The sequence below is a fragment of the Danio aesculapii genome, chromosome 7 (assembly GCF_903798145.1).
Source record: "Danio aesculapii chromosome 7, fDanAes4.1, whole genome shotgun sequence".
Classification (NCBI taxonomy): Eukaryota; Metazoa; Chordata; class Actinopteri; order Cypriniformes; family Danionidae; genus Danio; species Danio aesculapii.
In genome coordinates, this window is record NC_079441.1 from 10,626,563 (window position 1) to 10,652,005 (window position 25,443).

The 25,443-nt window shown below is 32.0% G+C and overlaps 1 protein-coding gene across 1 annotated transcript in view; it reads right to left on the minus strand.

Annotated features, from left to right (window-relative positions):
• The window catches only part of adamtsl3 (ADAMTS-like 3), a 328,086-nt gene extending 304,657 nt beyond the window's left edge, over positions 1-23,429 (minus strand). Inside the window, exons 1-2 of the mRNA XM_056461028.1 lie at positions 23,184-23,429; positions 22,604-22,719 (exon numbers count right to left, since the gene is read on the minus strand). Coding sequence (XP_056317003.1) covers positions 22,604-22,672 — 69 coding nt within the window. The 5' untranslated portion in view covers positions 22,673-22,719; positions 23,184-23,429. The remainder of the gene's footprint in view (positions 1-22,603; positions 22,720-23,183) is intronic.
• Between the last annotated feature and the right edge of the window lie 2,014 nt (positions 23,430-25,443).

The window sequence follows — 25,443 nt, forward strand, 5'->3', positions numbered from 1 at the left end:
GGTATTGTTATTAAAGGAGTGGAACATAAGATAGCATGCTACGCAGATGATGTATTGATTTATTTAAGAAATCCAACCACCTCACTACCCCACCTCATGAAACAACTCCAAGACTCTGGTCCTATCTCTGGATATAAATTAAACATAGAAAAAACAGAAATAATTACATATAATTATAATCCCCCTACAAATATAAAAAATATATACTCACTAAAATGGCATACAAAATCATTCAAATATTTGGGTATCCATCTAACAAAAAACACAGAAAAAATCAAAAAAATGAACTTCGACCTTATAACTGCTAAAACTAGAGAAAACTTGACCAGATGGAATTTAATCCCCTTTTTTAGCTTCAGTTCGAGGATCGAAACAATTAAGATGAACATTGTACCAAAATTTTTATATTTATTTCAGTGTTTACCTGTAGAAATATCGGAGAAACAATTTATAGAATGGGATAAAATGCTTTCGCGTTTCATTTGGCAGGGAAAAAAGCCCAGAATACGCTTCAAAACACTGCAGCTGTCGAAAGATAAAGGAGGATGGGCTCTCCCCTCTCTAAAAGATTATTATATAGCAGCACAAATCAGGACTATAGTAAACTGGTATGACCCACACTACCATGCCCCATGGAAAGACATCGAAAAATTTACATTTAGAAATACCCCTGTTCAAGCCATATTAATAGATGAAAAATTACAAAAATACACAGAACAAATAGAAGACCCATGGACAAAACTTACTTTAAATGTCTGGGCATCAGTGACAAAAGAATTTAACTTGCTAAAATACTGTACAGATTTAAAATGGATTGCCTATGATTCTGATTTTACACCAAACAGATTAGATAACAGATTTAAATTATGGGCAAACAAGGGAATCACTTCCTTTAGTACCATCATTAAAAAGGGAGAAATTTTAAGTTTTCAACAATTAAAGGACAATTTTCTACTTGAAAATCAAGATTTTTATAGGTACCTCCAGGTGCGAAACTATTATGATCAGAAAATAAGAGGAAAATTTGAAGACAATCAGAATCCACTGATAGACCTAATTAAAAAAGCACACACATCAGGTATAAAGTACAAAATAGTCTCTCTGATATATAAGAGTCTGAGAAGTATGAAAACACATTCCACAAATTATATAAAAGAAAAATGGGAGACAGAAAGTGGAACAACCTTCACTGATGAAGAGTGGACAAATATATGGGAATTTCAATGGAAATCAACAAGTTCATTAAACTGGAAAGAAAACTGTTGGAAAAACATTATTAGATATTTTAAAACACCAGCACTTACAGCCAAATATACAAATAAGTCTCCAAAATGCTGGCGTAACTGCGGATGCAATAAAGCAAACCATTATCATATATTTTGGGAATGTATGTATATTCAACAATATTGGAAAGAAATACAGGAGGCTCTTGAACATATATTTGAAAAAGATATACCTCTAGAAAGTAAATTGTTATATTTTGGCTGTGTGGATCCAGATACAGTAACGGCAGACAATAAATACCTTATGCGTGCTCTCATGGCTGCCAGCAAAAAAGCAATCACACGCAAATGGCTACAGCAAGAGCGACCAACCCTTAGTAATTGGATAGACGCAACTATGGAGATCTACAAAATGGAAAAAATCACTTTTGTCGTCAATTTAAAGAAGGATATATTTCTGAGAAAATGGAGGAAATGGGTTGAATATATTTTAGTTAGTAGACCCGACTTTGTTGCTATAAATGAATAGAAAATGATGTTTTGATAGATAAATATATGCTAATGTATGTACATGTATACGGTTATACTTATTCATATTACAATGTGTGACATTCCTACGTGTATAATGAAGATGGCCAGTTGAGATTATTCTGGAAGGAATTATTATGACATGTGTTCTTACCCTGGATGTAAATAGTGCTTTATGTTCTATTTATTTATTTTTGATTACTATATTTATTTTATCCTTTTCTTATTTTTATTTTTATTTCTTTATGCTGTCTCTTATTTTATAATCCACAAAATTTGAGTACTACTGTGTAGCAAATTCACCTGACAATAATGTACGTGTTTTTTACACCACTTAAGTTCAAATACTGTGATACCAATGTACCCTGAAATGCTGTATGATTGTACTCAAAAGTTCACAATAAACATAAAATAAAAAAAAAAAAAAAGAAATATTTTATTTGTGGAAAATGTTTGACTTACAAGGGCACACTATTGTGTTTGGCAATGTGAGCACTTGCAATCATTTTGGAAAGAATAAATAGGTGTAATCTCTAAAACTATTGGTAAAGAAAACACTGTTTGCCCTAAAATTTGTTTTCTTCCTGCCTTATGTCTGAAGACATATGAGCAGAAGTTTGTCACTCTGGATTAAAGAAATGTCTTCTTGTATAGCAATGGAAAGATTGACTTAATCAAACAAAAAAATGCATGTATTTTACCAGATTTGGGACTTCTTCCTTTATTTTTTAGATAAGAATGGACTGACAGTTTAGTAATCCCAAACAACGTGACTGTTAATGTGCACTGTGTTTGTTATGACTAACTATAATATATTTTTCACATTCATTGTAATGTAGACGTGTTAACTGTCATTGTCTTGTTGTTGTTTTTTTACAGAATTTCCCTTTTTATTATAATTAAACTTTTTATTTATTTTTATTTTATTTTTTGCATGTGTATATATATTTTTTATGGCTTTGTCAGAATGGGGTGGGTGTTCTTTGATTGGTATTTGGTTACTAATAGAGTAGAGTATGTATTACATTTTTCTGAAACAATAAAACTATGTTTTTTAATTAAACATAGAAAAAATTTAAATGACCAATAAATGTCTGGAAATATTTAAAAAATAAATGTTATAATAATTTTAATGTCAATTATGCCAAGTGAAACTTTTATAAATATTTATATAATATAAAAATATTTTAAATAGTGTCTTTTCATGACGCTTATATATTGTGTCGATGTCTGTTTAATACTAACTAGACAGTAATATTTTACATTTGAAAATCTTTTAATGTACTGTCTGGCAATCAAAATAAAATGATCAAGTAATGTATGTTTTTAACAGTGTAATTATTTTTCTATATGCTTGTTCTCTGTTTTCTCACTTAAAATATAAGCAACCTATTTTTTTAATGGTGTAAATATTTCATGTTAAAATCTTATACTGAAAATGAAGATTGCAAAAACATTACATTAAAAATAAGATAATAAATTATAAAACAACAAATGTTGCTATTAAATTATTATTACATTGTTTGGTTAAATTATATATTATTTTACCTTCATTTATTTTATTTTTTATTTTATTTAACCTTTTATTTTATTTTGTACTTTACCTTGTATTTAATTTTTTTGACCTTTTATTTTATTTTACAATTGTAATTTATAATTATTTTATTTTACCTTTTATATTTTGCTTTTTAAACTTATTTTTATTTTATTTTATTTTATTTTTGTTTTGTTTTTATTTTATTATTTAATTATATTTTAGATTTTTAATTTTATTTTTATGTTAATTTTTATTTTATTTTACTTTATTATTTATTATTTTATTTCATTATTTAATTTTATTTCATTATTTTATACTATATTTTTTCATTTTATATTATGTTTTATATTTTATTTTCCTTTTTTTATTTTGGGTTTTTTATTTCATTTCATTTTTATTTTATTTATTTATTTTTTTTCATTTTATTTAATTATTTATTGTTTTATTTTATTTTATGTTATTTTATATTATATTATATTTTTATTTTATTTAAAAAAAATTGTTTAATTTTCTTATTTCATGTCATTTTTTATTATTTATTTTTTCATTTCATTATTTATTATTTTATATTATATTTTTCATGTTATATTATTTTTTTATATTATATTTTTCATTTTATATTATATTTTTTATATTATATTTTTTATTTTATATTATATATATATATTTTTATGTAATATTTTTTATATTATATAAATATATATAAATATATATATATATATATATATATATATATATATATATATATATATATATATTATATTATGTTTTTTATTTTTTATTATTTATATATTTTTAATATTATATTTTTATTTTATATTATATTTTTTATTTTTTATATTATATTTTATATGTTATATTATATATTTTCATTTTTAATATTATATTTTTTATTTTATATTATATATTTACATTTTTTTATGTTATATTTTTTATTTTATATGTTTTATTTTATATTATATATATTTTTTATATTATATATTTTTATTTTTTAATTCTATTTTTATTTTATATTATATATATATTTATATTATGTTTTTATTTTATATTATATATTTTTTTATTATATATATAATTTTTTTTTTATATTATATATTTTTTTATTATATATATACATTTTTTATATTTTTTATTTTATATTATATATATTTTTTATATTATTTTTATTTTATATATATATATTTTTATATTATTTTATTTATTTTATATTATATTTTATTTTTATATTATTATTTTATTTGATATTATATTTTTTATTTGATATTATATTTTTTACATATTTTTTTTTCTTTTTATTTTGTTTTTTATTTTGTTTTTATTTTATTTATTTACTTTTATTGCTACCTAGCAATAAAATTCCATGAGACATTTTGCAATCATGTGGAGGTTGATGCTCATGTTAACACAAAACCTGACATGTTTAATAAATATAAAGACTTCAATTTGAAAAACTATCTCTCTCTCATGTTATGCTTCAAAAATATATGCCCCATGCCAATCTACTTCAACAACATTCAGACATTTTTAAGGACGTCTTAAGTGTGTAATTATTTTGCTGGCTTCTGTAGCCTTCTTGTTCATCCATAAAAAGTAAATAAACAGACATACAAGTGTACACTTGAAACACACACTCAAACATCCACAGCCTATTCCCGGCTCACAGTGTGTGTGTGTGTGTGTGTGTGTGTGTGTGTGTGTGTGTGTGTGTGTGTGTGTGTGTGTGTGTGTCTGGAGCCAGTTTTTTGTCTCTTCTTTCAGCGTCAGCTGTTCAAACAGTCTGAAATCTGCAGCCGACGTGTCTCTGGACCCACAATACAACAGCACTGAGAGAGGAAAGCTTTCATACCGCTGAAAAAAAATCCACAATATCCTCAAAATAATCACTCAATTATTTAAATATACACTACAGGTCAGCGTTTTGGGATCGTTAGGATATGCAGTGTTTTTATTCTTAGTCTATTCTAGCCACCAATAAAGTACACATGAAATCAAAACTGACCCTATTGACTTGTTAGCTCACGTTGCTAGTGCTGAACAATTCGTCTGTGCATGCCATTAAGAAAAATACAGTTGCTTGCCCTTGTAATCTTCAATTGAAATCTGAAAATGCACTTCCTTTTTGTTTTCAGTTAAAGTCTCAGATAACATCACATTTAGGTATTGGGCGGGGCTAATATACTTAACCACGCCCCTCCAACTGTCCGTTTTGAAAACAAACAGAAAGGATGAGGAGGAGGAGTCTGTTAGGCTGTAATGACTCTCCCCAAGACCCTTTTCTCTGTCTTTCTGAATGAAACCCTTACTTTACTACATCCAATCAGCTCTTAGTAAAAAAAAACAGGCCACGCCCACTGTTTTCTCATTTCATATTCCATTCTCTAGGATTTGCATCACAATACAAACAAAAAGAAAACAGTTGCAGCTTCCGGTTCATATAGACTTTAAGGCTACATTTACTTGATTAAAAACAGACGTAAAATTCTGAAATATTACTACAATTTTCTTATTGGATAGTTTATAATTAAATTTATTTATATGAATCAGAGCTGCATTTTCAACATCAATACTTCAGTCTTCTTCAGTGTCACATGATCTTTCGGAAATCATTATAATATGCTTTATAATATGCATTATAATATTGTTGACCAATTATTATTGGTACTCAATCAATAATGAGGATTCTTATTATTCTTATTATGATTGATAAAACACATTACTTCATGATTTAGTTTATGGAAACTGCCATGCATGTTAGTTATTACGATTCTTTGATAACAGCATTTTGAAGCGTTTACTGTACATCCAAAAAAATTATGTTATCTTGAAGTTTCTTGTCTTCAAATAAATAAATAAAATGTAGTTATGTGTGTGTATATATATATATATATATATATATATATATATATATATGTATATATATGTGTGTATGTATGTATGTATGTATGTATGTATGCAAGCATGTATATATATATATATGTGTGTGTGTGTGTGTGTGTGTGTGTGTAGCTTTTAATAAATATCGTTAAAACTTTTATTCATTCATTCATTCATTTTCCTTCAACTTAGTCACTTTATTCATCAGGGGTTGCCACAGCGGAATGAATGCAACCCAGTACTGGGAAACATCCATAAACACTCATTCACACATTCAAACACTATGATCAATTTAGTTCATTCAATTCACCTATAGTGCATGTCTTTGGACTGTGGGGGAAACCGGAGCACCCAGAGGAAACCCACGAAATCCAGTTTGATCATGAAGATATGACGTGTAGTCAGAGTTTCGGGCAGGACAAGGGAAAACATGCAAACTCCACACAGATATGCCAACTGACCCAGCCGGGGCTCGAACCAGCGACCTTCTTGCTGTGAGGCGATCATGCTACCCACTGCACCACCATGACGCCCCCTTGAAATTTATTATTAATATAATGGTTGTGGGAGCAGTAAATCTTTTGCAGCGCTAATATGCTGTTCTGTCTTTCTCTTGCCACCTTTTACCATTTGTTTATTCTTTTGGTCCTTTCAATGTTACTCCTTTTAAATTCCTAAACATATGTCCTTTAGGGTAGTGACAACCACCAAACTACTTGTACAAATTTAGAGTCTGAAGTCTACTTCACAAATACTGTCAAAAGTATGGGAAAAAAATATGGCTCATAGTCCTCAAAACATACATAGAAATAGGGGCACCATCATATGGTCACCAATGGAAACTGAATGTGGTCATGTTTGGTATTGCGGCCAAACTAAATTTCACCCAAAGCTCATTTTCTGAGATATCAACTTCAAATGTGGAAAATAATTTATCGATATATTTAGCTTACATTTTCTATTGAGTTTGTGCTAAAACCGATTTCGTTGGCATTTCTGTGTGGAGTTTGCATGTTCTCCCAGTGTTGGCGTGGGTTTCCTCCGAGTGCCCTCACCCCACAGTCCAAAGACATGCACTATAGGTGAATTGAATAAACTAAATTGGCTGTAGTGTATGAGTGTGAGTGAGTGTGTATGGGTTTTTCCCAGTACTAGATTGCAGCTGGAAGGGCATTCGCTGTGTTAAACATACGCTGGATAAGTTGGCGGTTCATTCCCCTGTGGTGACCCCTGATGAATAAAGGAACTAAGCCGAAGGAAAATGAATAAATCTATGCACCACATAATTTAAGTTTAACATACAGTTTAAGACAGAATTATTAGCGCTCCTGAATTCGGTTTATTTTTTCCCCAATTTCTGTTTACCGGAGAGAAGATTTTTTTCAACACATTTCTTTACTTTACTTTACTTTACTTTACTGTCCATTCTGCTTGACACAGAAAGGGAAGTTTGTCTTTAACACTCGATTTAAGACAACAATTACAAACAACCACACAATAACAACACTCATCAAGACAACAACATAAGTTAAACTTTTAAAAAACAAATTAGCCCCATACAGACTACTGCAGATCATTCTTGGCAACCACCACATTCACTTCAAACAGTGATCCGATTTAAAATAACAACTGTCATTGGGATGAATGACTTTTTATAAGCATTTCTTCTTGCTTTAGGAATTCTGAACCTGCGTCTGATGGTAACAATTCAAATACTGAGGTAAAGAGGACAAGTATTATCTTTAAAAATCACAACTTGCTGTTTTTTCCCATAAAAGGAGTCAAATAAAATCTGTATTGAATGTTGTTTGAGACCAGTTTATCTTATTTGCCTGATTGATAATTTGCGATAATTTCTTCTTCTGTTAAAGTGTTGTGTTACCAAACCATGAAACAATATTATACGTGAGAACACTCTATCAATGATCTATGCCATGTTTAAAGTCTGTGTACTAACATTAAACTTCTCAACTTGCGGAGGAGATAGAGGCGCTGACTTGCCTTCTTATAAACCGCCTCTACATTACAATTAAAATTCAGTTTATTGTCAATAATTGTGCCTAAGTACTTAAAATTTGAGACCTGCTCTACTATTTGTCCGTTTATGGTGACTGGTTTATAAAGTCTAGCATCTACTGCTCTTATTTGACTCCCCAGACATAACTCTTTTGTTTTCCCAATATTAAGGTATAATGAACGTTTGCCAAACCAATCTGTAATACTATTAATATATTTTAAATATAAGAAGCTCTTCATTTATTCCTGACAGGAAACTAATGCCAAATCATCAGCATTTCTAAACATATTAGTTTTAATAACTCATTTCTAATAACTGATTTATCTTTGTCATGATGACTGTAAATAATATTTGACTAGATACTTTTCAAGACACTTCAATACAGCTTAAAGTGGCTTAACTAGGTTAATTAGGTTAACTAGGCAGGTTAGGGTAATTAGGCAAGTTATTGTATAATGATGGTTTGTTCTGTAGACAGTCGAAAAACATTTGCTTAATTGGGCTAATAATTTTGACCTTAAAATGTTTCCTAAAAAAGTAAAAAACTGCTTTTATACTAGCTGAAATTAAACAAGTAAGACGTTCTCCAGAGGAAAAAATATTATCAGACATACTGTGAAAATTTCCTTGCTCTGTTAAACATAATTTGGGAAATATTTAAAAAGGGGGCTAATAATTCTGACTTCAACTGTATGTCTTGAACGCCATCCAGAATGGCATGTGAGCTGTTGTTTTTCACTTCTATGTCAATGAAAAAAAGCCAACTTATGAATAAGTGTTTACCAGACTGGCTCTGTTCCAGACTACTGCGCATTTTAAGCATCATAAACACACTTCCAACACAAACGCTACGCCAAAAGGTAGGTGGCATAACATACTCCGTTTGTTTGGAATAAAAAACACATTTAAAGTTTCCAATTCAACCCACTGCCATATAATTTCCTGTCATCTCTCTGCGGTCCCTGTCAAATAACAAGTGCTGAAAAATATCCCGGAAAAAAAAAAAGATTAAAACTTCACAATGCGATAGAAAGAGCATATTGTTATGCGTTTCCCATCTCAGAACTGAAGAGACAACAAAAGGATCATTTGTTAGTCTGCCTACAATGCAACCCTTCAATAGCGTTTCTGAATCTGTAAATTGGGAATAAAAAAAACAAAAAGCAGAGCAAAGCATGTGCACTTTAATGCGGAGGAGATGGTGACATCGAAAAAAAAAAAGGGCACAAGTGGCTTCAATTGAGAACTCGAGAATATCAATACCCTTGAAAACACAATGCAATAAAAAGCAATCAGGCGCAAGGTTAGTGCAACATCTGCTTGTCATAATCGATGGTATAAGCCAAGCAAGAATTGCAGTTTCGAAAACCTACTCTGGGACGTAATTGTTGACAATGTACTCATTTAACCTCGCATGCTTTCAGTCCCGGCAGAATAAAGGTTATTCGGCGGAGATAAAGTGTTGGGTCCTGATTTATTCAAACAAGAGAATTTAAGAGCTTAATAAGAACCTGCTGCCAAAGTGCACCAAACTATTTAGGAATATAAGGTTTAAAAGCACTGTGGTTCAGCCGAAGAGCAAACGCGTGGACAGGTGGAGCTAAAAGAGGGAATGTGTTCAACTTGCTTTTTTAAAATGGAGGATAGCTTAATTTGCTAAATTTGAAGCAAACAGAGATGAATAATAGGACTATATGAACTCTATGACAAAGGAAGTGTGAATGTTTAGGGGTCTTTAATATACAGAAAAACAGATAAACAGAATGATAGAACAGCAGATAGACAGTCAAACAGACAAACCGATAGACAGAACAATAGATTAGACAATAGATATAGCAACAGAACGATACTTTGATAGATAAATAGACAGACTGACAGATAAATAGATAGACATAAAAATAGATACAAGGATAGACAGAATGATATACAGTTGAAGTCAGAATTATTAGCCCCCCTGTTTACTTTTTTCCCGAATTTCTGTTTAACGGAGAGAAAAAAATTTCAACACATAATTAAAACATAATAGTTTTAATAACTCATTTCTAATAACTGATTTATTTCCTCTTTGCCGTGATGACAGTAAATAATATTTGACTAGATATTTTTCAAGACACTTCTATACAGCTTAAAGTGACATTTAAAGGCTTAACTAGGTTAATTAGAGTAACTAAGCAGGTTAGGGTAATTAGGCAAGTTATTGTATAACTATGGTTTGTTCTGTAGACCAGTGTTTCCAACCCTGTTCCTGAAGGCACACCAACAGTACACATTTTCAATGTTCCCTAATCAAACACACCTGAATCACCTAATTAGAACACAAGAAGAGACTCCAAAACCTGAAGTTAATAGTCAGGTAAGGGAGACATCCAAATATGTACTGTTGGTGTGCCTCCAGGAAAAGGGTTGGGAAACACTGCTGTCGAAATAAAATATAAAGGGGCTAATAATTTTGACCTTAAAAGGTTTTTAAAAAATTAAAAGCTGCTTTTTATTCTAGCCGAAATAACAAATCAGACTTTCTCCAGAGGAAAAATATTATTAAACATACTGTGAAAATTTCCTTTCATCATTGGGAAATATTTAAAAAGAAAAATAAATTCAAAGGGGGGCTATTAATTTTGACTTCAACTGTTTATAATGGTAGATAGAATGATAGAAAGATGGATATAACGACATAACAAAATATATAACAATAGAATGACAGATAGAATGATGGAACTAAAGATATAACGATAAAATGATAGATACAACCATAGAATGATGGACAGATATGATATAGAACAATAGATATAACAATACTGTAGATATAACGATAGAACAATAGATATTAGAGGTGTGAACCTACGCTGGTTCGGTTACAATTACAATGTCAACAATTCGGTTCAATTTGATATCTCGGTGCATTGACGATGCTTTCCATAAACAATTTGATATTTTACTTCAGCACAAGAATTCTTGTATTAAAATGTATAATCTTGAAATCCATTTTATATGCATATGTTATACAATCTTGTCCTTTAATGCAAGCAGTCAGATACAGTATATGAACTGTAGCTTTAATTTTACCTGCTCAAAGAAAACACTCTTTTTGAACGTATCAAACAAAACTCAAGTACAGTACAACATAAGCATTTATAGCATATTTAAAATAACACGTATATATTATCCCACTTGCTTTTTGAGCTGTGTCGAGCGCTTCACATGCTCAAATAGGGCTGCGATTGGCTCTAAAGCGCTGGCTTTCCATATAAGAGGCATTGATAAACGGACGTAATGATGGTAGATATAACAATAGATATAATAATCGAACAATAGATAAAACCATAGATAAAATGAGAGAATGATAAATACAACAATATAACGATAGACAATGATATAACAATGGACATAACAATAGAACGATGGATATACAGATAGATACAACGATAGAAAGATGGACAGAACTGTAGATATAACGATATAATAATTGACATAACAATATAAATTACATATAACAATAGAATGATTGATATATTGATATAAATTAGATATAACAATAGAACGATTAATTTAACGAACGAACAATAGATATAATGACAGAATGATTGATAGATATGACGATAGACATGATGATAGATATTACAATAGATATAATAATCGAACAATAGATATAACAATAGATAAAATAAGAGAATGATAAATACAACAATATAACGATAGACGTAATGATATAACAATGAACATAACGATAGAACAATGGATATAAAGGTAGATACAACGATAGAAAGATGGACATAACGGTAGATATAACAATATAATAATTGACATAACGATTTTAATTAGATTTAACAATAGAATGATTGATATATTGATATAAATTAGATATAATAATAGAACGATTAATATAACGATAGAACAATAGATATAATGACCGAATGATCGATAGACATGACGATAGACATGATGATAGATATAACAATAGATATAATAATCGAACAATAGATATAACCATAGATAAAATAAGAGAATGATAAATACAACAATATAACGATAGACGTAATGATATAAAAATGGACATAACGATAGAACGATGGAAATACAGATAGATACAACGATAGAAAGATGGACATAACGGTAGATATAACGATATAATAATTGACATAACGATATAAATTAGATAAAACAATAGAACGATTAATATAACGATAGAACAATAGATATAATGAACGAGCAATATATATAATGACAGAATGATCGATAGATATGACGATAGACATGATGATAGATATAACAATAGATATAATAATCGAATAGATGTAACAATAGATAAAATAAGAGAATGATAAATACAACAATATAACGATAGACGTAATGATATAACAATAGACATAACAATAGAACGATGGATATAAAGATAGATACAACGATAGAAAGATGGACAGAACTGTAGATATAACGATATAATAATTGACATAATGATATAAATTAGATATAACAATAGAACAATTAATATAACGATAGAACAATAGATATAATAATCGAACAATAGATATAATGACCGAATGATCAATAGATATGACGATAGACATGATGATAGATATAACAATAGATAAAATGAGAGAATGATAAATTATATATACAATAAACAATATAACGATAGACAATGATATAACAATGGACATAAGAATAGAACGATGGACATAACGATAAAACAGTGGATATAAAAATAGATACAACGATAGAAAGATGGACAGAACTGTAGATAAAACGATATAATAATTGACATGACATAATATAAATTAGATATAACAATAGAATGACTGATATATTGATATAAATTAGATATAACAATAGAACGATTAATATAACGAACGAACAATAGATATAATGACAGAATGATCGATAGATATGACGATAGACATGATGATAGATATAACAATAGATATAATAATCGCACAATAGATATAACCATAGATAAAATGAGAGAATGATAAATACAACAATATAACGTTAGACGTAATGATATAACAATGGAAATAACGATAGAACGATGGATATAAAGATAGATACAGCGACAGAAAGATGGACATAACAGTAGATATAACGATATAATAATTGACATAACGATATAAATTAGATATAACAATAGAACGATTAATATAATGATAGAACAATAGATATAATAATCGAAAAATAGATATAATGACCAAATGATCGATAGATATGACGATAGACATGATGATAGATATAACAATAGATAAAATGAGAGAATGATAAATACAACAATATAACGATAGACAATGATATAACAATGGACATAAGAATAGAACGATGGACATAACGATAGAACAATGGATATAAAGATAGATACAACGATAGAAAGATGGACATAACGGTAGATATAACGATATAATAATTGACATAACGATATAAATTAGATATAACAATAGAACGATAATATAACGATAGAACAATAGATATAATGAACGAACAATAAATATAATGACCGAATGATCGATAGATATGACGATAGACATGATGATAGATATAACAATAGATATAATAATCGAACAATAGATATAACCATAGATAAAATAAGAGAATGATGAATACAACAATTTAACGATGGACGTTATGATATAACAATGGACATAACGATAGAACGATGGATATAAAGATAGATACAACGATAGAAAGATGGACATAACGGTAGATATAACGATATAATAATTGACAATGATATAAATTAGATATAACAATAGAACAATTAATATAACGATAGAACAATAGATATAATAATCAAACAATAGATATAATGACCGAATGATCGATAGATATGACGATAGACATGATGATAGATATAACAATAGATAAAATGAGAGAATGATAAATGCAACAATTTAACGATAGACGTAATGATATAACAATGGAAATAACGATAGAACGATGAATATAAAGATAGATACAGCGACAGAAAGATGGACAAAGTAGATATAACGATATAATAATTGACATAACGATATAAATTAGATATAACAATAGAACGATTAATATAACGATAGACAATGATATAACAATGGACATAAGAATAGAACGATGGACATAACGATAAAACAGTGGATATAAAAATAGATACAACGATAGAAAGATGGACAGAACTGTAGATATAACGATATAATAATTGACATGACATAATATAAATTAGATATAACAATAGAATGATTAATATAACGAACGAACAATAGATATAATGACAGAATGATCGATAGATATGACGATAGACATGATGATAGATATAACGATAGATATAATAATCGAACAATAGATATAACAATAGATAAAATGAGAGAATGATAAATGCAACAATTTAACGATAGACGTAATAATATAACAATGGAAATAACGATAGAACGATGAATATAAAGATAGATACAGCGACAGATAGACAAAATAGATATAACGATATAATAATTGACATAACGATATAAATTAGATATAACAATAGAACGATTAATATAACGATAGAACAATAGATATAATGAACGAATGATCGATAGACATGATGAGAGATATAACAATAGATATAATGATCGAATAGATATAACAATAGATAAAATGAGAGAATGATAAATGCAACAACATAACGATAGACATACTGATATAACAATGGACATAATGATGGAGATAACAGTGAATAGATGGATGAAAATACAGATAGAACAACAGAAAGACAGACGCAGCGACAGATTCATAGTGACATGTTTGGTGTTTCTGTTTAGTAAAACATGTTTGCGGTGTAATATCACCACAGCACACAGCGGATCAGCTTGAGAGTTCATCGCTATCAGACTGACCAAAAGATTAAATTAACTACGTCTGGCGACGAAATCCCACATCCAGCACACAGTCTGACCCCGCACAGCGCTTTCATGAGAGAGTGTTTCTAACAGCGCACTGCCAGAGGGAGGTGAAAGAGCTCTAATAGGAAAAGCAGGAAAACAGGAGATGTGGGAAAAGTGTAGTGAAAACACCTGTTAGAGCCCGCTTCACTTTCAGTGCTGAAACTCACAGCTTCTTAAGGAGTCCCAGCGGCGGCTCCCACGCGCGCATAAATCACACACAAGTGTTTAGCCCACAGAACAAATATTATTTTGAAAGATTACGGCAAAGTGCCTTAATGGAGACTCCGGATAAATGCACATCAAATTTCAATTTGGGCTCCAACAGAAAGCCGTTCTGCTTGTGATGAATGACGCCAATCACCTGCTCCAGTCAGCAAAACGTACGTTAGAAATTCTGGTCAAAATGGCGTTATGGGGTTAGTTCACCCAAAAATTAAAATCTGCTATTAATCACTTACTCCTGAGGCACTCCAAACCCTGAGATCTTTGTTTGTCAAATTGGTTGGCACTGTCACCTCACAGCAAAAAGGTCACTGGTTTGAGTCCCTGGTGGGCCAGTTGGCATTTCTGTGTGGAGTTTGCATGTTCTCCCCATGTTGGTGTGGGGTTTCCTCCGGGTGCTCCGGTATCCCCCACAATCAAAACACATGCACTATTGGTGAATTGGATTAACTAAATTGGCTGTAGTGTATGAGTGTGTGTAACTGCGAGAGTGTATGGGTGTTTCCCAATACTGGGTTACGGTCAGAAGGCTATATGCTGTGTAAAACATATGCCATAATAGTTGGCGGTTCATTCCGCAGTTACGACCCCTAATAAATAACAGACTAAGGCGAAGGAAATTAATAAATAAATAAATGTTATGAGATTATTTTGAATACAGAAATAATAGTTGTGTACAGTACTACGGTACAAATTTATTGGACAAAGCTATCATAAAAAAAAATCTATTAAAATATTAGGTATTTATTCAAATTAAACATAACGTAGTTTTCTTGTCATTTATTAGGCAGGTAAAAACTGCCTTGTACATTCAACAAGTGCCACTAGCTGTAAAAGCCGGAGGAACCAATTTAGTCTTAAAGGGATAGTTCACCCAAAAATGAAATTAATTCCTAATCTATTGTGGTTCAAAAAAAGAAGATATTTTGAAGAATGTTGGTTACTCTTTAATGCCTTGTTCAAATTGTTATTTGCCAAATTTGTGATGACATACTTACAAAACTGGACAAAGGAGATCACGATTTGATCTAATTTGTTTTGTGAAGATATACGAAGGTCCTAGGGGATTGGAACAACAAGTAATTATATGAGTAATTAATAACAATTAAAATTTTTGGGTGAACTAACCCTAAAAGTCTTGCATGAACCAGAAGTTGCTGAGACTTTTAATTTAGAATGTTGATGTACTTATAACTGAAACTGAATATTGAGTAAGAGGCAGAGCATGAACCATTCCCCCATAGGCCCTCAACAGTAAAAGGGGCGTGGCTAAGCATATTGTTTGTGAAACTGTCAAACTGGCATCATCAGAGAAAGGCTGACACCTCAAATCCAGAAGCAAATGCTCAAACTTGAATTGATCCAATGACCAAAACAAACTTTTTTCAGTGGATTAACTGGACACTTTCATTATTCACCTTAAGAATAACAACATGTGCTAGCCAAATAAACATTTTAGATTTAGATTTTACTTGAACTTAAATACATTTTTTTTTTTTAAGAGCGCTGACTGTCAGCTTCTGCACAAACTGAATGAATGACACTGGCCAAATGGTGTGTGTGTGTGTGTGCAAGGAAAACAGTGCTTGACGTGGCCGGCTGTAACTCAATCCCAGAGTGCACTGCTTGCGCTATACTGTACCTGCTACCTGCTCCATCTTTCCACTTGCATTTCGTTCAGCCACAAAGCGAGGGCTTGAGTTTCAGCTGTCGTTATTCATGTACCGGCGGCCGCGGGACAAAGAGATTTGACCACTTTAGGTGGCAGCTCTCTGGTGTAAATTGCTGTTATCGAGTGGCCCTATTGTTACGGATTAGGCTGGCGTCCACTGCCATGCCAGCGCTTGCATTAACATCCACACCAGCGCTCTATATATAGCCTGTTTCTTATAGAAAAAAAGATTCCCTTCGGACCTGCATGACTATGAGGAGATTTGAGTCGACGGTTAAGACAAATATTTGAGTTAGTCTGTAAATGTATCACCGGGATTCAATGTTTGCTCTCAAACAGCTAAATTAACCTGTCTGAGGCTTTTAATGGCTGATGCTGATATGAAAAGCAGCAATTCAAATTAATTGGCAGAAAATAACATGTAAAAGTTTCTGACCTAATAGACATTTTAAGAATTAACATTTTGAATAATTTGAATAAGCTAAATTGTCTGTAGTGTATGTGTGTGAAAGAGTGTGTATGGGTGTTTCCCAGTGTTGGGTTGTGGGTGGAAGGGCATCCGCTGCGTTTAACATATGCTGGATAAGTTGGCGGTTCATTCCGCTGTGGTGACCCCTGATTAATAAAGGGATTAAGCCAAAAAAAAAAAACGAACAACCGACTGAATTTTGTTTCTCAGATATTAAAGTATACATTTATAAACCATGAAGTTACATTTATCACTTTGACCCAAACAATGTATTTGTAGCTACTGCCAAAAAATATTCTCATGTTCCAGGATCACAAATAATAAATAGATTTTTTTCAGAATATCATCGTCTTACTCTGATCAAATAGACAGTATTGGTGAGAATTAGACACTTCTTTAAAAACCCTTTTAAAAATGTCATCATCCTCAAACATCTAAAGACATATAAGGATATAAAACTGCTCAATCATTTAATTCACTAAAATGTTTTCAAGTTGAAAATGCTGATAAGCTAAAATTTAACAAATATGAATCATTTAAAATAACATTGTGTTTACAGCATTAAACTGTTAACATTATAAAAACACAACATTCAGCATGATCTAATGCATTTTTATTATTGCTTAATGAAGCATAAAACAGTGCTGCATTAGCACTCAATTTAACTTGACAGATCTGTCATCTGATTTATTTACATTAGCTGTGTACGTGAATACATTCCAGCCTAGGCTCATTAGAAATACGTGCTTCGAGCAAAATTTTAGCGAAAGTGAAATACGATGCTCTTTGTTGCGCGTTTCAAATGACAAATCTTCTAGAGGACACTTTGAGTATGTTTTGTCAGCCTGATCTCATGAGGAAACGTAACGTTTTTTTAATGTTTTGTCAGTTTATCGGCTAATTAATGAATTCATACATGTTCAGTGGCAGAAAAATGTACAATTTTTAAAAGGAGGTATGGCACCAAACCCCACCCCTAAACTCAACCGTCATTGAAGGATGAGCTAATTTAACGAAATTGTACAAATGAGATCACACAAATTCATACGAATTAGCCATTAAATCAAAATGCTACGAATTTCTGTGACATAGCGTTAGTTTTGTTGTACATTTTAGATACATGTCCTTTTTGTACACATCCACAAGAGGGAGAGGCTTGTCTTACTTATCAACTATTGAACCACTGACCTAAATCCAACTAATAGTGTTTTCAAAAGCAGACAAAAGAGCTGCGTACACAGTTTTACCTTGATTTTACATTGCTCTCTTGTGGAACTGTGCCTTACTAGACTCAAAGTGCTACAAGATCGAGTGCTACAATGTACAATGTGAGTTACAGAGCAAACTGACCACTCCAGATGTCCATATGGATACATATTTGGTAACAAATCATATTAGACACCATTAACTTTCCATTCAAATTCTGTTTAAGTTACTGTTTAAGTATGTGATTAGTATGAAAAGGAACAAAAATGTTCTTGTGTTCATTTTACCCAGAAACTGAAGCAAACCACTGACCTAAACCCAACTAATAGTGTTTTCAAAAGCAGACAAAAGAGAAAAGTGCACTGTGAACACAGTTTAATCTTGATTTTACATTGCTTTTATTTCTCTTGTGCTTCGACTCAAACCCAAGTACTCTGCATCACAACATACTACAACAAACAATGTGAGCTACAGAGCAAACAGACTACTCCAGAAAAGTTGTCCATACGCAGATAGATAGGAAAACATATTCAGTATAAAATCATTCATGCATTCATTTTCCTTCAGCTTAGTCTCTATTTAAAAGGTCACCACAATGGAATGAACCGCCAACTATTCCAGCATATGTTTTACCCATCCATACACTCATACACTTTCATTCTCATACACTACGGCCAATTTAGTTAGTTAATCCAATTCACCTATAGCGCATGTCTTTGGACTGAGGGGGAAAGCGGAGCACCCGGAGGAAACCCACGCCAACACTGGAATAACATGCAAATTCCACACAGAAATGCTAACAAGCCCAGCCAGGACTCGAACCAGCGACTTTCTTGCTGTGAGGTGACAGTGCTAACCAGTTTACCATTTTTTAAATCATTCAGCCAATCTCCGGGTCTGGCTGGAGCACTTTTAGCTTAGCTTAGCATAAATCAATGAATAGTATTAGACAATTAGCATCTCGCTCAAACATTTCTAAAAATAGTTTCAATAATTTTCCTATTTAAAGCAAGACTCTTCTGTAGTTACATCTAAGGCTGACAGAAAATTTAAAGTGGATGTTTTCTAGGCTGATATGGCTAGGTGTTATACTCTCATTTTGGCGTAATAGTCAAAGAGCTTTGCTGCCATACAATGGCTCAGTGATATTACGCAGCTCCAGAAAATAGTCCCCAGCTAGATAACTAGCTAACAGTGCTGCGTAACTGCAGAAGAGTCAGGCTTTAAACAGGAAAATGGTCAAAACTCGTTTGGTCATTTTTGAGCAAAATGCTAATGGTCTAATCTGATTCAATTATCTATGCTAAGCTAAGCCAAGAGATCGTCTGAATGCATTAAAAAGGGGTAAAACTCAACAGTTTAACTCTAGTAGCATTACAAATGAGCCTATTTCAAAAGATATTTACTTTAGGAGCCTGTCCACACAAAACACACCACTTAGCTTAGCATTTTGACTAACATCAAAAAACAAAAAACTAAAACATATTGTAGCTCTTATGACATTTTTTTAGATTGAACTATGCAAGACAATGATGTTTGCGGCGCATGGGCATACATGTGATGGCATTTTTATCATTTGAAAACTCATGAAGAGCAAAACAGCAACAGGAATTCCTCCATCAAACACACAAAACACAATCTGCTGTGAGGAGATGCATGTCTTATGCCTTTATAGAACAATATGAGAAAAACAGGTATGCTTAAGCATTCTGTCCTTGTCATGCTCACATCTTGCGACATCACGTGCTGTTTTTAGTGTTTAGATGGCTTTGACCATGTTCATATTTCAATCAAACCGCACCCTCAGCACTCTTTTCATCCCTCTCTATACACCTGCTCAGAGCACACTAAGGTTCAGATGGTAGTGTCATACATATACATTCTGTCATTCATTTTCCTTCGGCTTAGTCCCTTATTTATCAAGGGTCACCACAGTGGAATGAACTGTCAACTATTCCAGCATATGTTTCACGCAGCAGATGCCATTCCAGCAGCAACCCATTACTGGGAAACACCCATACATACTCACATTTACACACACTGATACACTATGGCTAATTTTAGTTCATACAATTCACCCACGGCGCATGTCTTTGGACTGTAGGGGAAACCAGAGCACCCGGAGAAAACCCAGACCAACACGGGAGAACATGCAAACTACACACAGAAATGCCAAATGTTCCAGCCGGGACTTGAACCAGCGACCTTCTTGCTGTGAGGCGACTATGCTAACCACTGAGGCATACATAACCCATACATATACATCCAAACTGAACTAGCTTTAAGGGACAGTTCACCCAAAATTGAAAGTTCTGTCATCACTTACTCATACTCAACATTGAACACAAAGGAAGATATAATGAGGAATCCTGGAACAAAAACAGCCATTGACTAGTATAGTATGACTGCTGACTTCCAACATTCTTCAGAAAATCTTGTATTGTGTTCAAAAGTTGAAAGGAAGAAATAATCACTCAAAAATATATATTTTTTTACTTGTTCAAACTACTTAATTAAAATGAGCTGAAACAACACAATTCTTGACATTTCATTGGGACAACTTAATTTTATGTTCAATCCACATAAGTTTGTTAAAAATGTTAAGTTAACTTAATCAATTTGTGTTGGGACAACATGAATTGTGTGGAACCCTGCATTTTTTACAGTGTATACAACGTAAAAACGCTAGGTTCTACACAATTGATTTGTGTTGGGACAACATGAAGGAATTAAGTTATGTTATCGGTTTTAACTAATTTAAGTGGATTGAACATAAAACAAATAGGTTGTCCCCAAAAAAACTAAAGATTTGTGTTGTTTCGACTCCTTTTCAGTTCAAAATATGTAGTTTGAACAAACAGCAAAGATAATTTTAAAGCAAATTGTGTTAACTTAATGTTTTTTACAATATTAAGTTAATTAAACATGAAACAATTAAGTTGTCCCAAAAAAAATCAGAAGAATTGTGTTGCTTCAGCTCATTTTAAATAAGTAGTTTGAACAAACAGCAAACATCTTTTTTTGAGTGTACACTGTAAAAAAGGCTGGGTTCCACACAATCATTTCATGTTGTCCCAACACAATTAAGTTAATGTTTTCTTTACTACACTGAAAAAAATGATGTCTGCAAAACTGTTGCAAACAATTTAATTGGGTTGAATTTAAACAAACAAATTAAATTGAGTAATGTTCAACTTAATTCGTTTGTTTAAATTCAGCCCAAATAAACTGTTTACTAGCGCTTAACTTAAAAAAAATTGTAAATCCAAGGAATCATATTTGAATCATTTTTTTCAGTGTATTTTAAGTTGATTGAACATCAAACAATTCAGTTGTCCCTCAAAAAAACTCACGAATTGTGTTGTTTCTGCTCATTTTAAATAAGTAGTTTGAACAAGCAGCAAACACAATTTTGTCTAGGCTGATGTGGCTAGGAGCTATACTCTCATTCTGGTGTAATAATCAAAGAACTTTGTTGCCATACAATGGTTTGAAAAAATGGCTCGCATTGCTAGGCATGTAGTTAACAGTGCTGCGTAACTGCAGAAGAGTCAGGCTTTAAACAGGAAAATCATCAAAATGCTTTGGTCATTTTTGAGCAAAATGCTAATGGTCTAATCTGATTCAATTATCTTTGCTAAGCTAAGCTAAGAGATAAACTGGATGTATTAAAATGTGGTAAAAGTGTGTTGTTTCAGCTCATTCTGGCTTAATAATCACAGAACTTTGTTGTCATACAATGACTCAGTGTCAGTGATATTATGCAGCTCCAGAAAATAGCTTTTACATGTACTTGAGGGTGAAGAAAAGATGGGTAAATGAAAGATTTTGGGGTGAACGATCCGTTTAACTGAATCAAACCTGCCTAGTGTGAACAACCAAATCCAAACAATAAAGTAGATTACAAAGCAACACATAAGACTTAAAAACACAAGCAATGCTGCAAAATCACAGTAATAGTCTCGCTTACTGACCTGTCCAGTGGAAGACATCAATGTCAACATCAAGCTGATCCGACACACAGCCAAAATCCAGAACTCCATCTTAAAATCCTGATCCGCCTGGTGAATGATGTCAGTCAGAAATCAGCCTGAAGAGAAAAAAAGAGAGACATGCTTTGAAACATTACCCCACAAACAAAACCTGTAGGAATGAACAACGCTTGATTATTAACCTCTGTTGATTCTAGATTGAAAAGCCAGACAGTGAAACTCCAGAAATGACTGCATTAATCTGATATTAGGCACATTACAGTGGGAAAATCTGCTAGTTTCTCAGGTACTCCACATGCATAATGCAACAGCAGCAGGAATGCAGTGTAATAGGTTTCTGAGCATCATTTCTGTGCAGCAGTGCATGTCATATTCACATGACACTGCTTTTATTTGATCACATTAGTGTTGTGTGAGAAGCTGCAAACAGGATGACCATACACACAGAGACACAGCTTATCAACGCAAAGTTATTTTAGAAACGACTCATATCACACACGTAAATGATGTAGTGCCAAAAAGACTCAGCTCATGCAAAGACGTGCACGCGACTAGCTCTTACCTTTGCTGCAAAGTAAACTCACATATTCACATTTTAATCCATTAACCGCGCGCACGCCCGCACCGGTGATCAATAAATCGTGAACGAGCCCCGGTCGCGTTGATCTGAATGTCCTGTGTCCGTCACGACGCGGTTGGTCGCGGTTATAAAGGCTGAATTGAGCTCGACTGGCTGTGAGTTTCTCCGGTATCTTCGGCTCGGGGCTGCGACTGAAAACACACAGGGCTGACAGAAGTTCGTGTGTTGAGCTCTCAGTCCACTAGGCGTCCCACACAGACCGGACACGCGCATCCAACGCTCCCCCTACAGCGGGGCAGGTTGGCATACTTTAATTGGTAAGTAGGCACGATGGAACGAAAAAAAAAGAGAAGGGGTGGGGGGGGGGGGGTGCTTACTGGAAAACTTACAAGCCATAATAATAAAGAAATCAATATCAAAACAATTAGATTTACGAATATATAAATAGCTACACACATTCAAATACATTAAAAATCCTAAACTCCATCAAACCTATGTTTATAATGTTAGATAGGTTGGTGGGAAGTTAAAATATAAAGTTAAAATTTAAACATAGCATTTTTGTGTTAATATAAAACTAATAAATGTGTATATTAAATATAGACAAAGTAAATGGATTGTATTGGACTACAAAATATAAAAATCAATTTTAAAGATATACTACACTATCATCACTACATAACTATAGTTTAATACTAAATAACCCCAAAATATTTGAAATCATCATTATTAAATAATGTATTTAAAAAATAAAGCTGTATTATTAATGACTTTTGTATATAATAGACTTCTGAATGCTGGGTTACTATAATACAGCATTGGGTCAAATGAGGACAAATGAGGATGTTGGGTAATTTTTTCAATAAAATTTTATTAAACAACAATGCATCATTTTTTAGAGTTTCAGCTATGCTATTTTGGTTAATATTATGTATCCAAAATTAAGAATCTTTAAAGTACCACCGAGGCAATTAAAATAATCTACAGTTGAAGTCAGAATTATTAGCCCCCACGAAAGAATGAATATAGCGGAAACCATTATATATATATATATATATATATATATATATATATATATATATATATATATATATATATATATATATATATATATATATATATATATATATATATATATATATTAAAATAAATAAATAAATGCATGTGATTGCATTAAATAAGCATGAATAATTAATGAATAATTAAGTTAATTAAAATAAATGCATTATTAAACCCAATCCCCACTGCACTAGCAGATTTAAAAAGACAGAGACTGTATCTCTACTGTATACTGTATACTGTATGTCATTAGTCACTGAAAAAATGCTAACAAAAAATGCATTAATTGACTTTAAAAGAACACTCCACTTTTTTTTGGCATATACGCTAATTTTAATCTAATTCCCCAAGAGTTAAACAGTAGAGTTTTACCATTTTTGAATTCATTCAGCCAATCTCTGGGTCTGGCGGGAGCACTTTTAGCTTAGTTTAGCATAAATAACTGAATCGGATTAGACTTTTAGCATCTCGCTCAATTTTTTAAAATCAATACATTTTAATAAAGCCTGACTCTTCTGTAGTTAGATCGTGTTAACGCTGATAGAAAATTTAAAGTGGATTTTTTATTAGCTGATATGGCTAGGAGCAATACTCGGATTCTGGCGTAATAATTAAAGAACTTTGCTGCCGTACACGGGTATTATGCAGCCCCTAAAAATAGTCCCCAGCTAGATAACTAACTAATAGCTAACAGTGCTGCGTAACTGCAGAAAAGTCAGGCTTTAAACAGGTAAACGATCAAAACTCATTGGGTACTATTTGAGCAAAATGCTAATGGTCTAATCTGATTCATTTATCTATGCTAAGCTAAAAGCACATTCGGCCCAGAGATCAGCTGAATAAATTTTAAAATGGCAAAACTCAACTGTTTAGCTTTTAGGGAGTTGTGCAATTAAAATATATCGAAAAAAAAGTGTAGCGTTCCTTTAAAGTCACTTAATGTATTAAATTAAAGCATTACAAATGAGCCTCTTTCCAAAGATAGTTCCTTCAGGAGCTTGTCCACACAAAACACACCACTTAGCTTAGCATTAACATTGTCATTTTTCAAGAATGGCCCCAAAGACTAAAACACTAAAACATAGGTTTTATGACCAAAGCACTAGCAAGTTTAAAAAGACAGAGCTGAAGACATTGTGTAGTTAAAACTAAAACGTCTAACACAATTAATTTTCTGACTTTG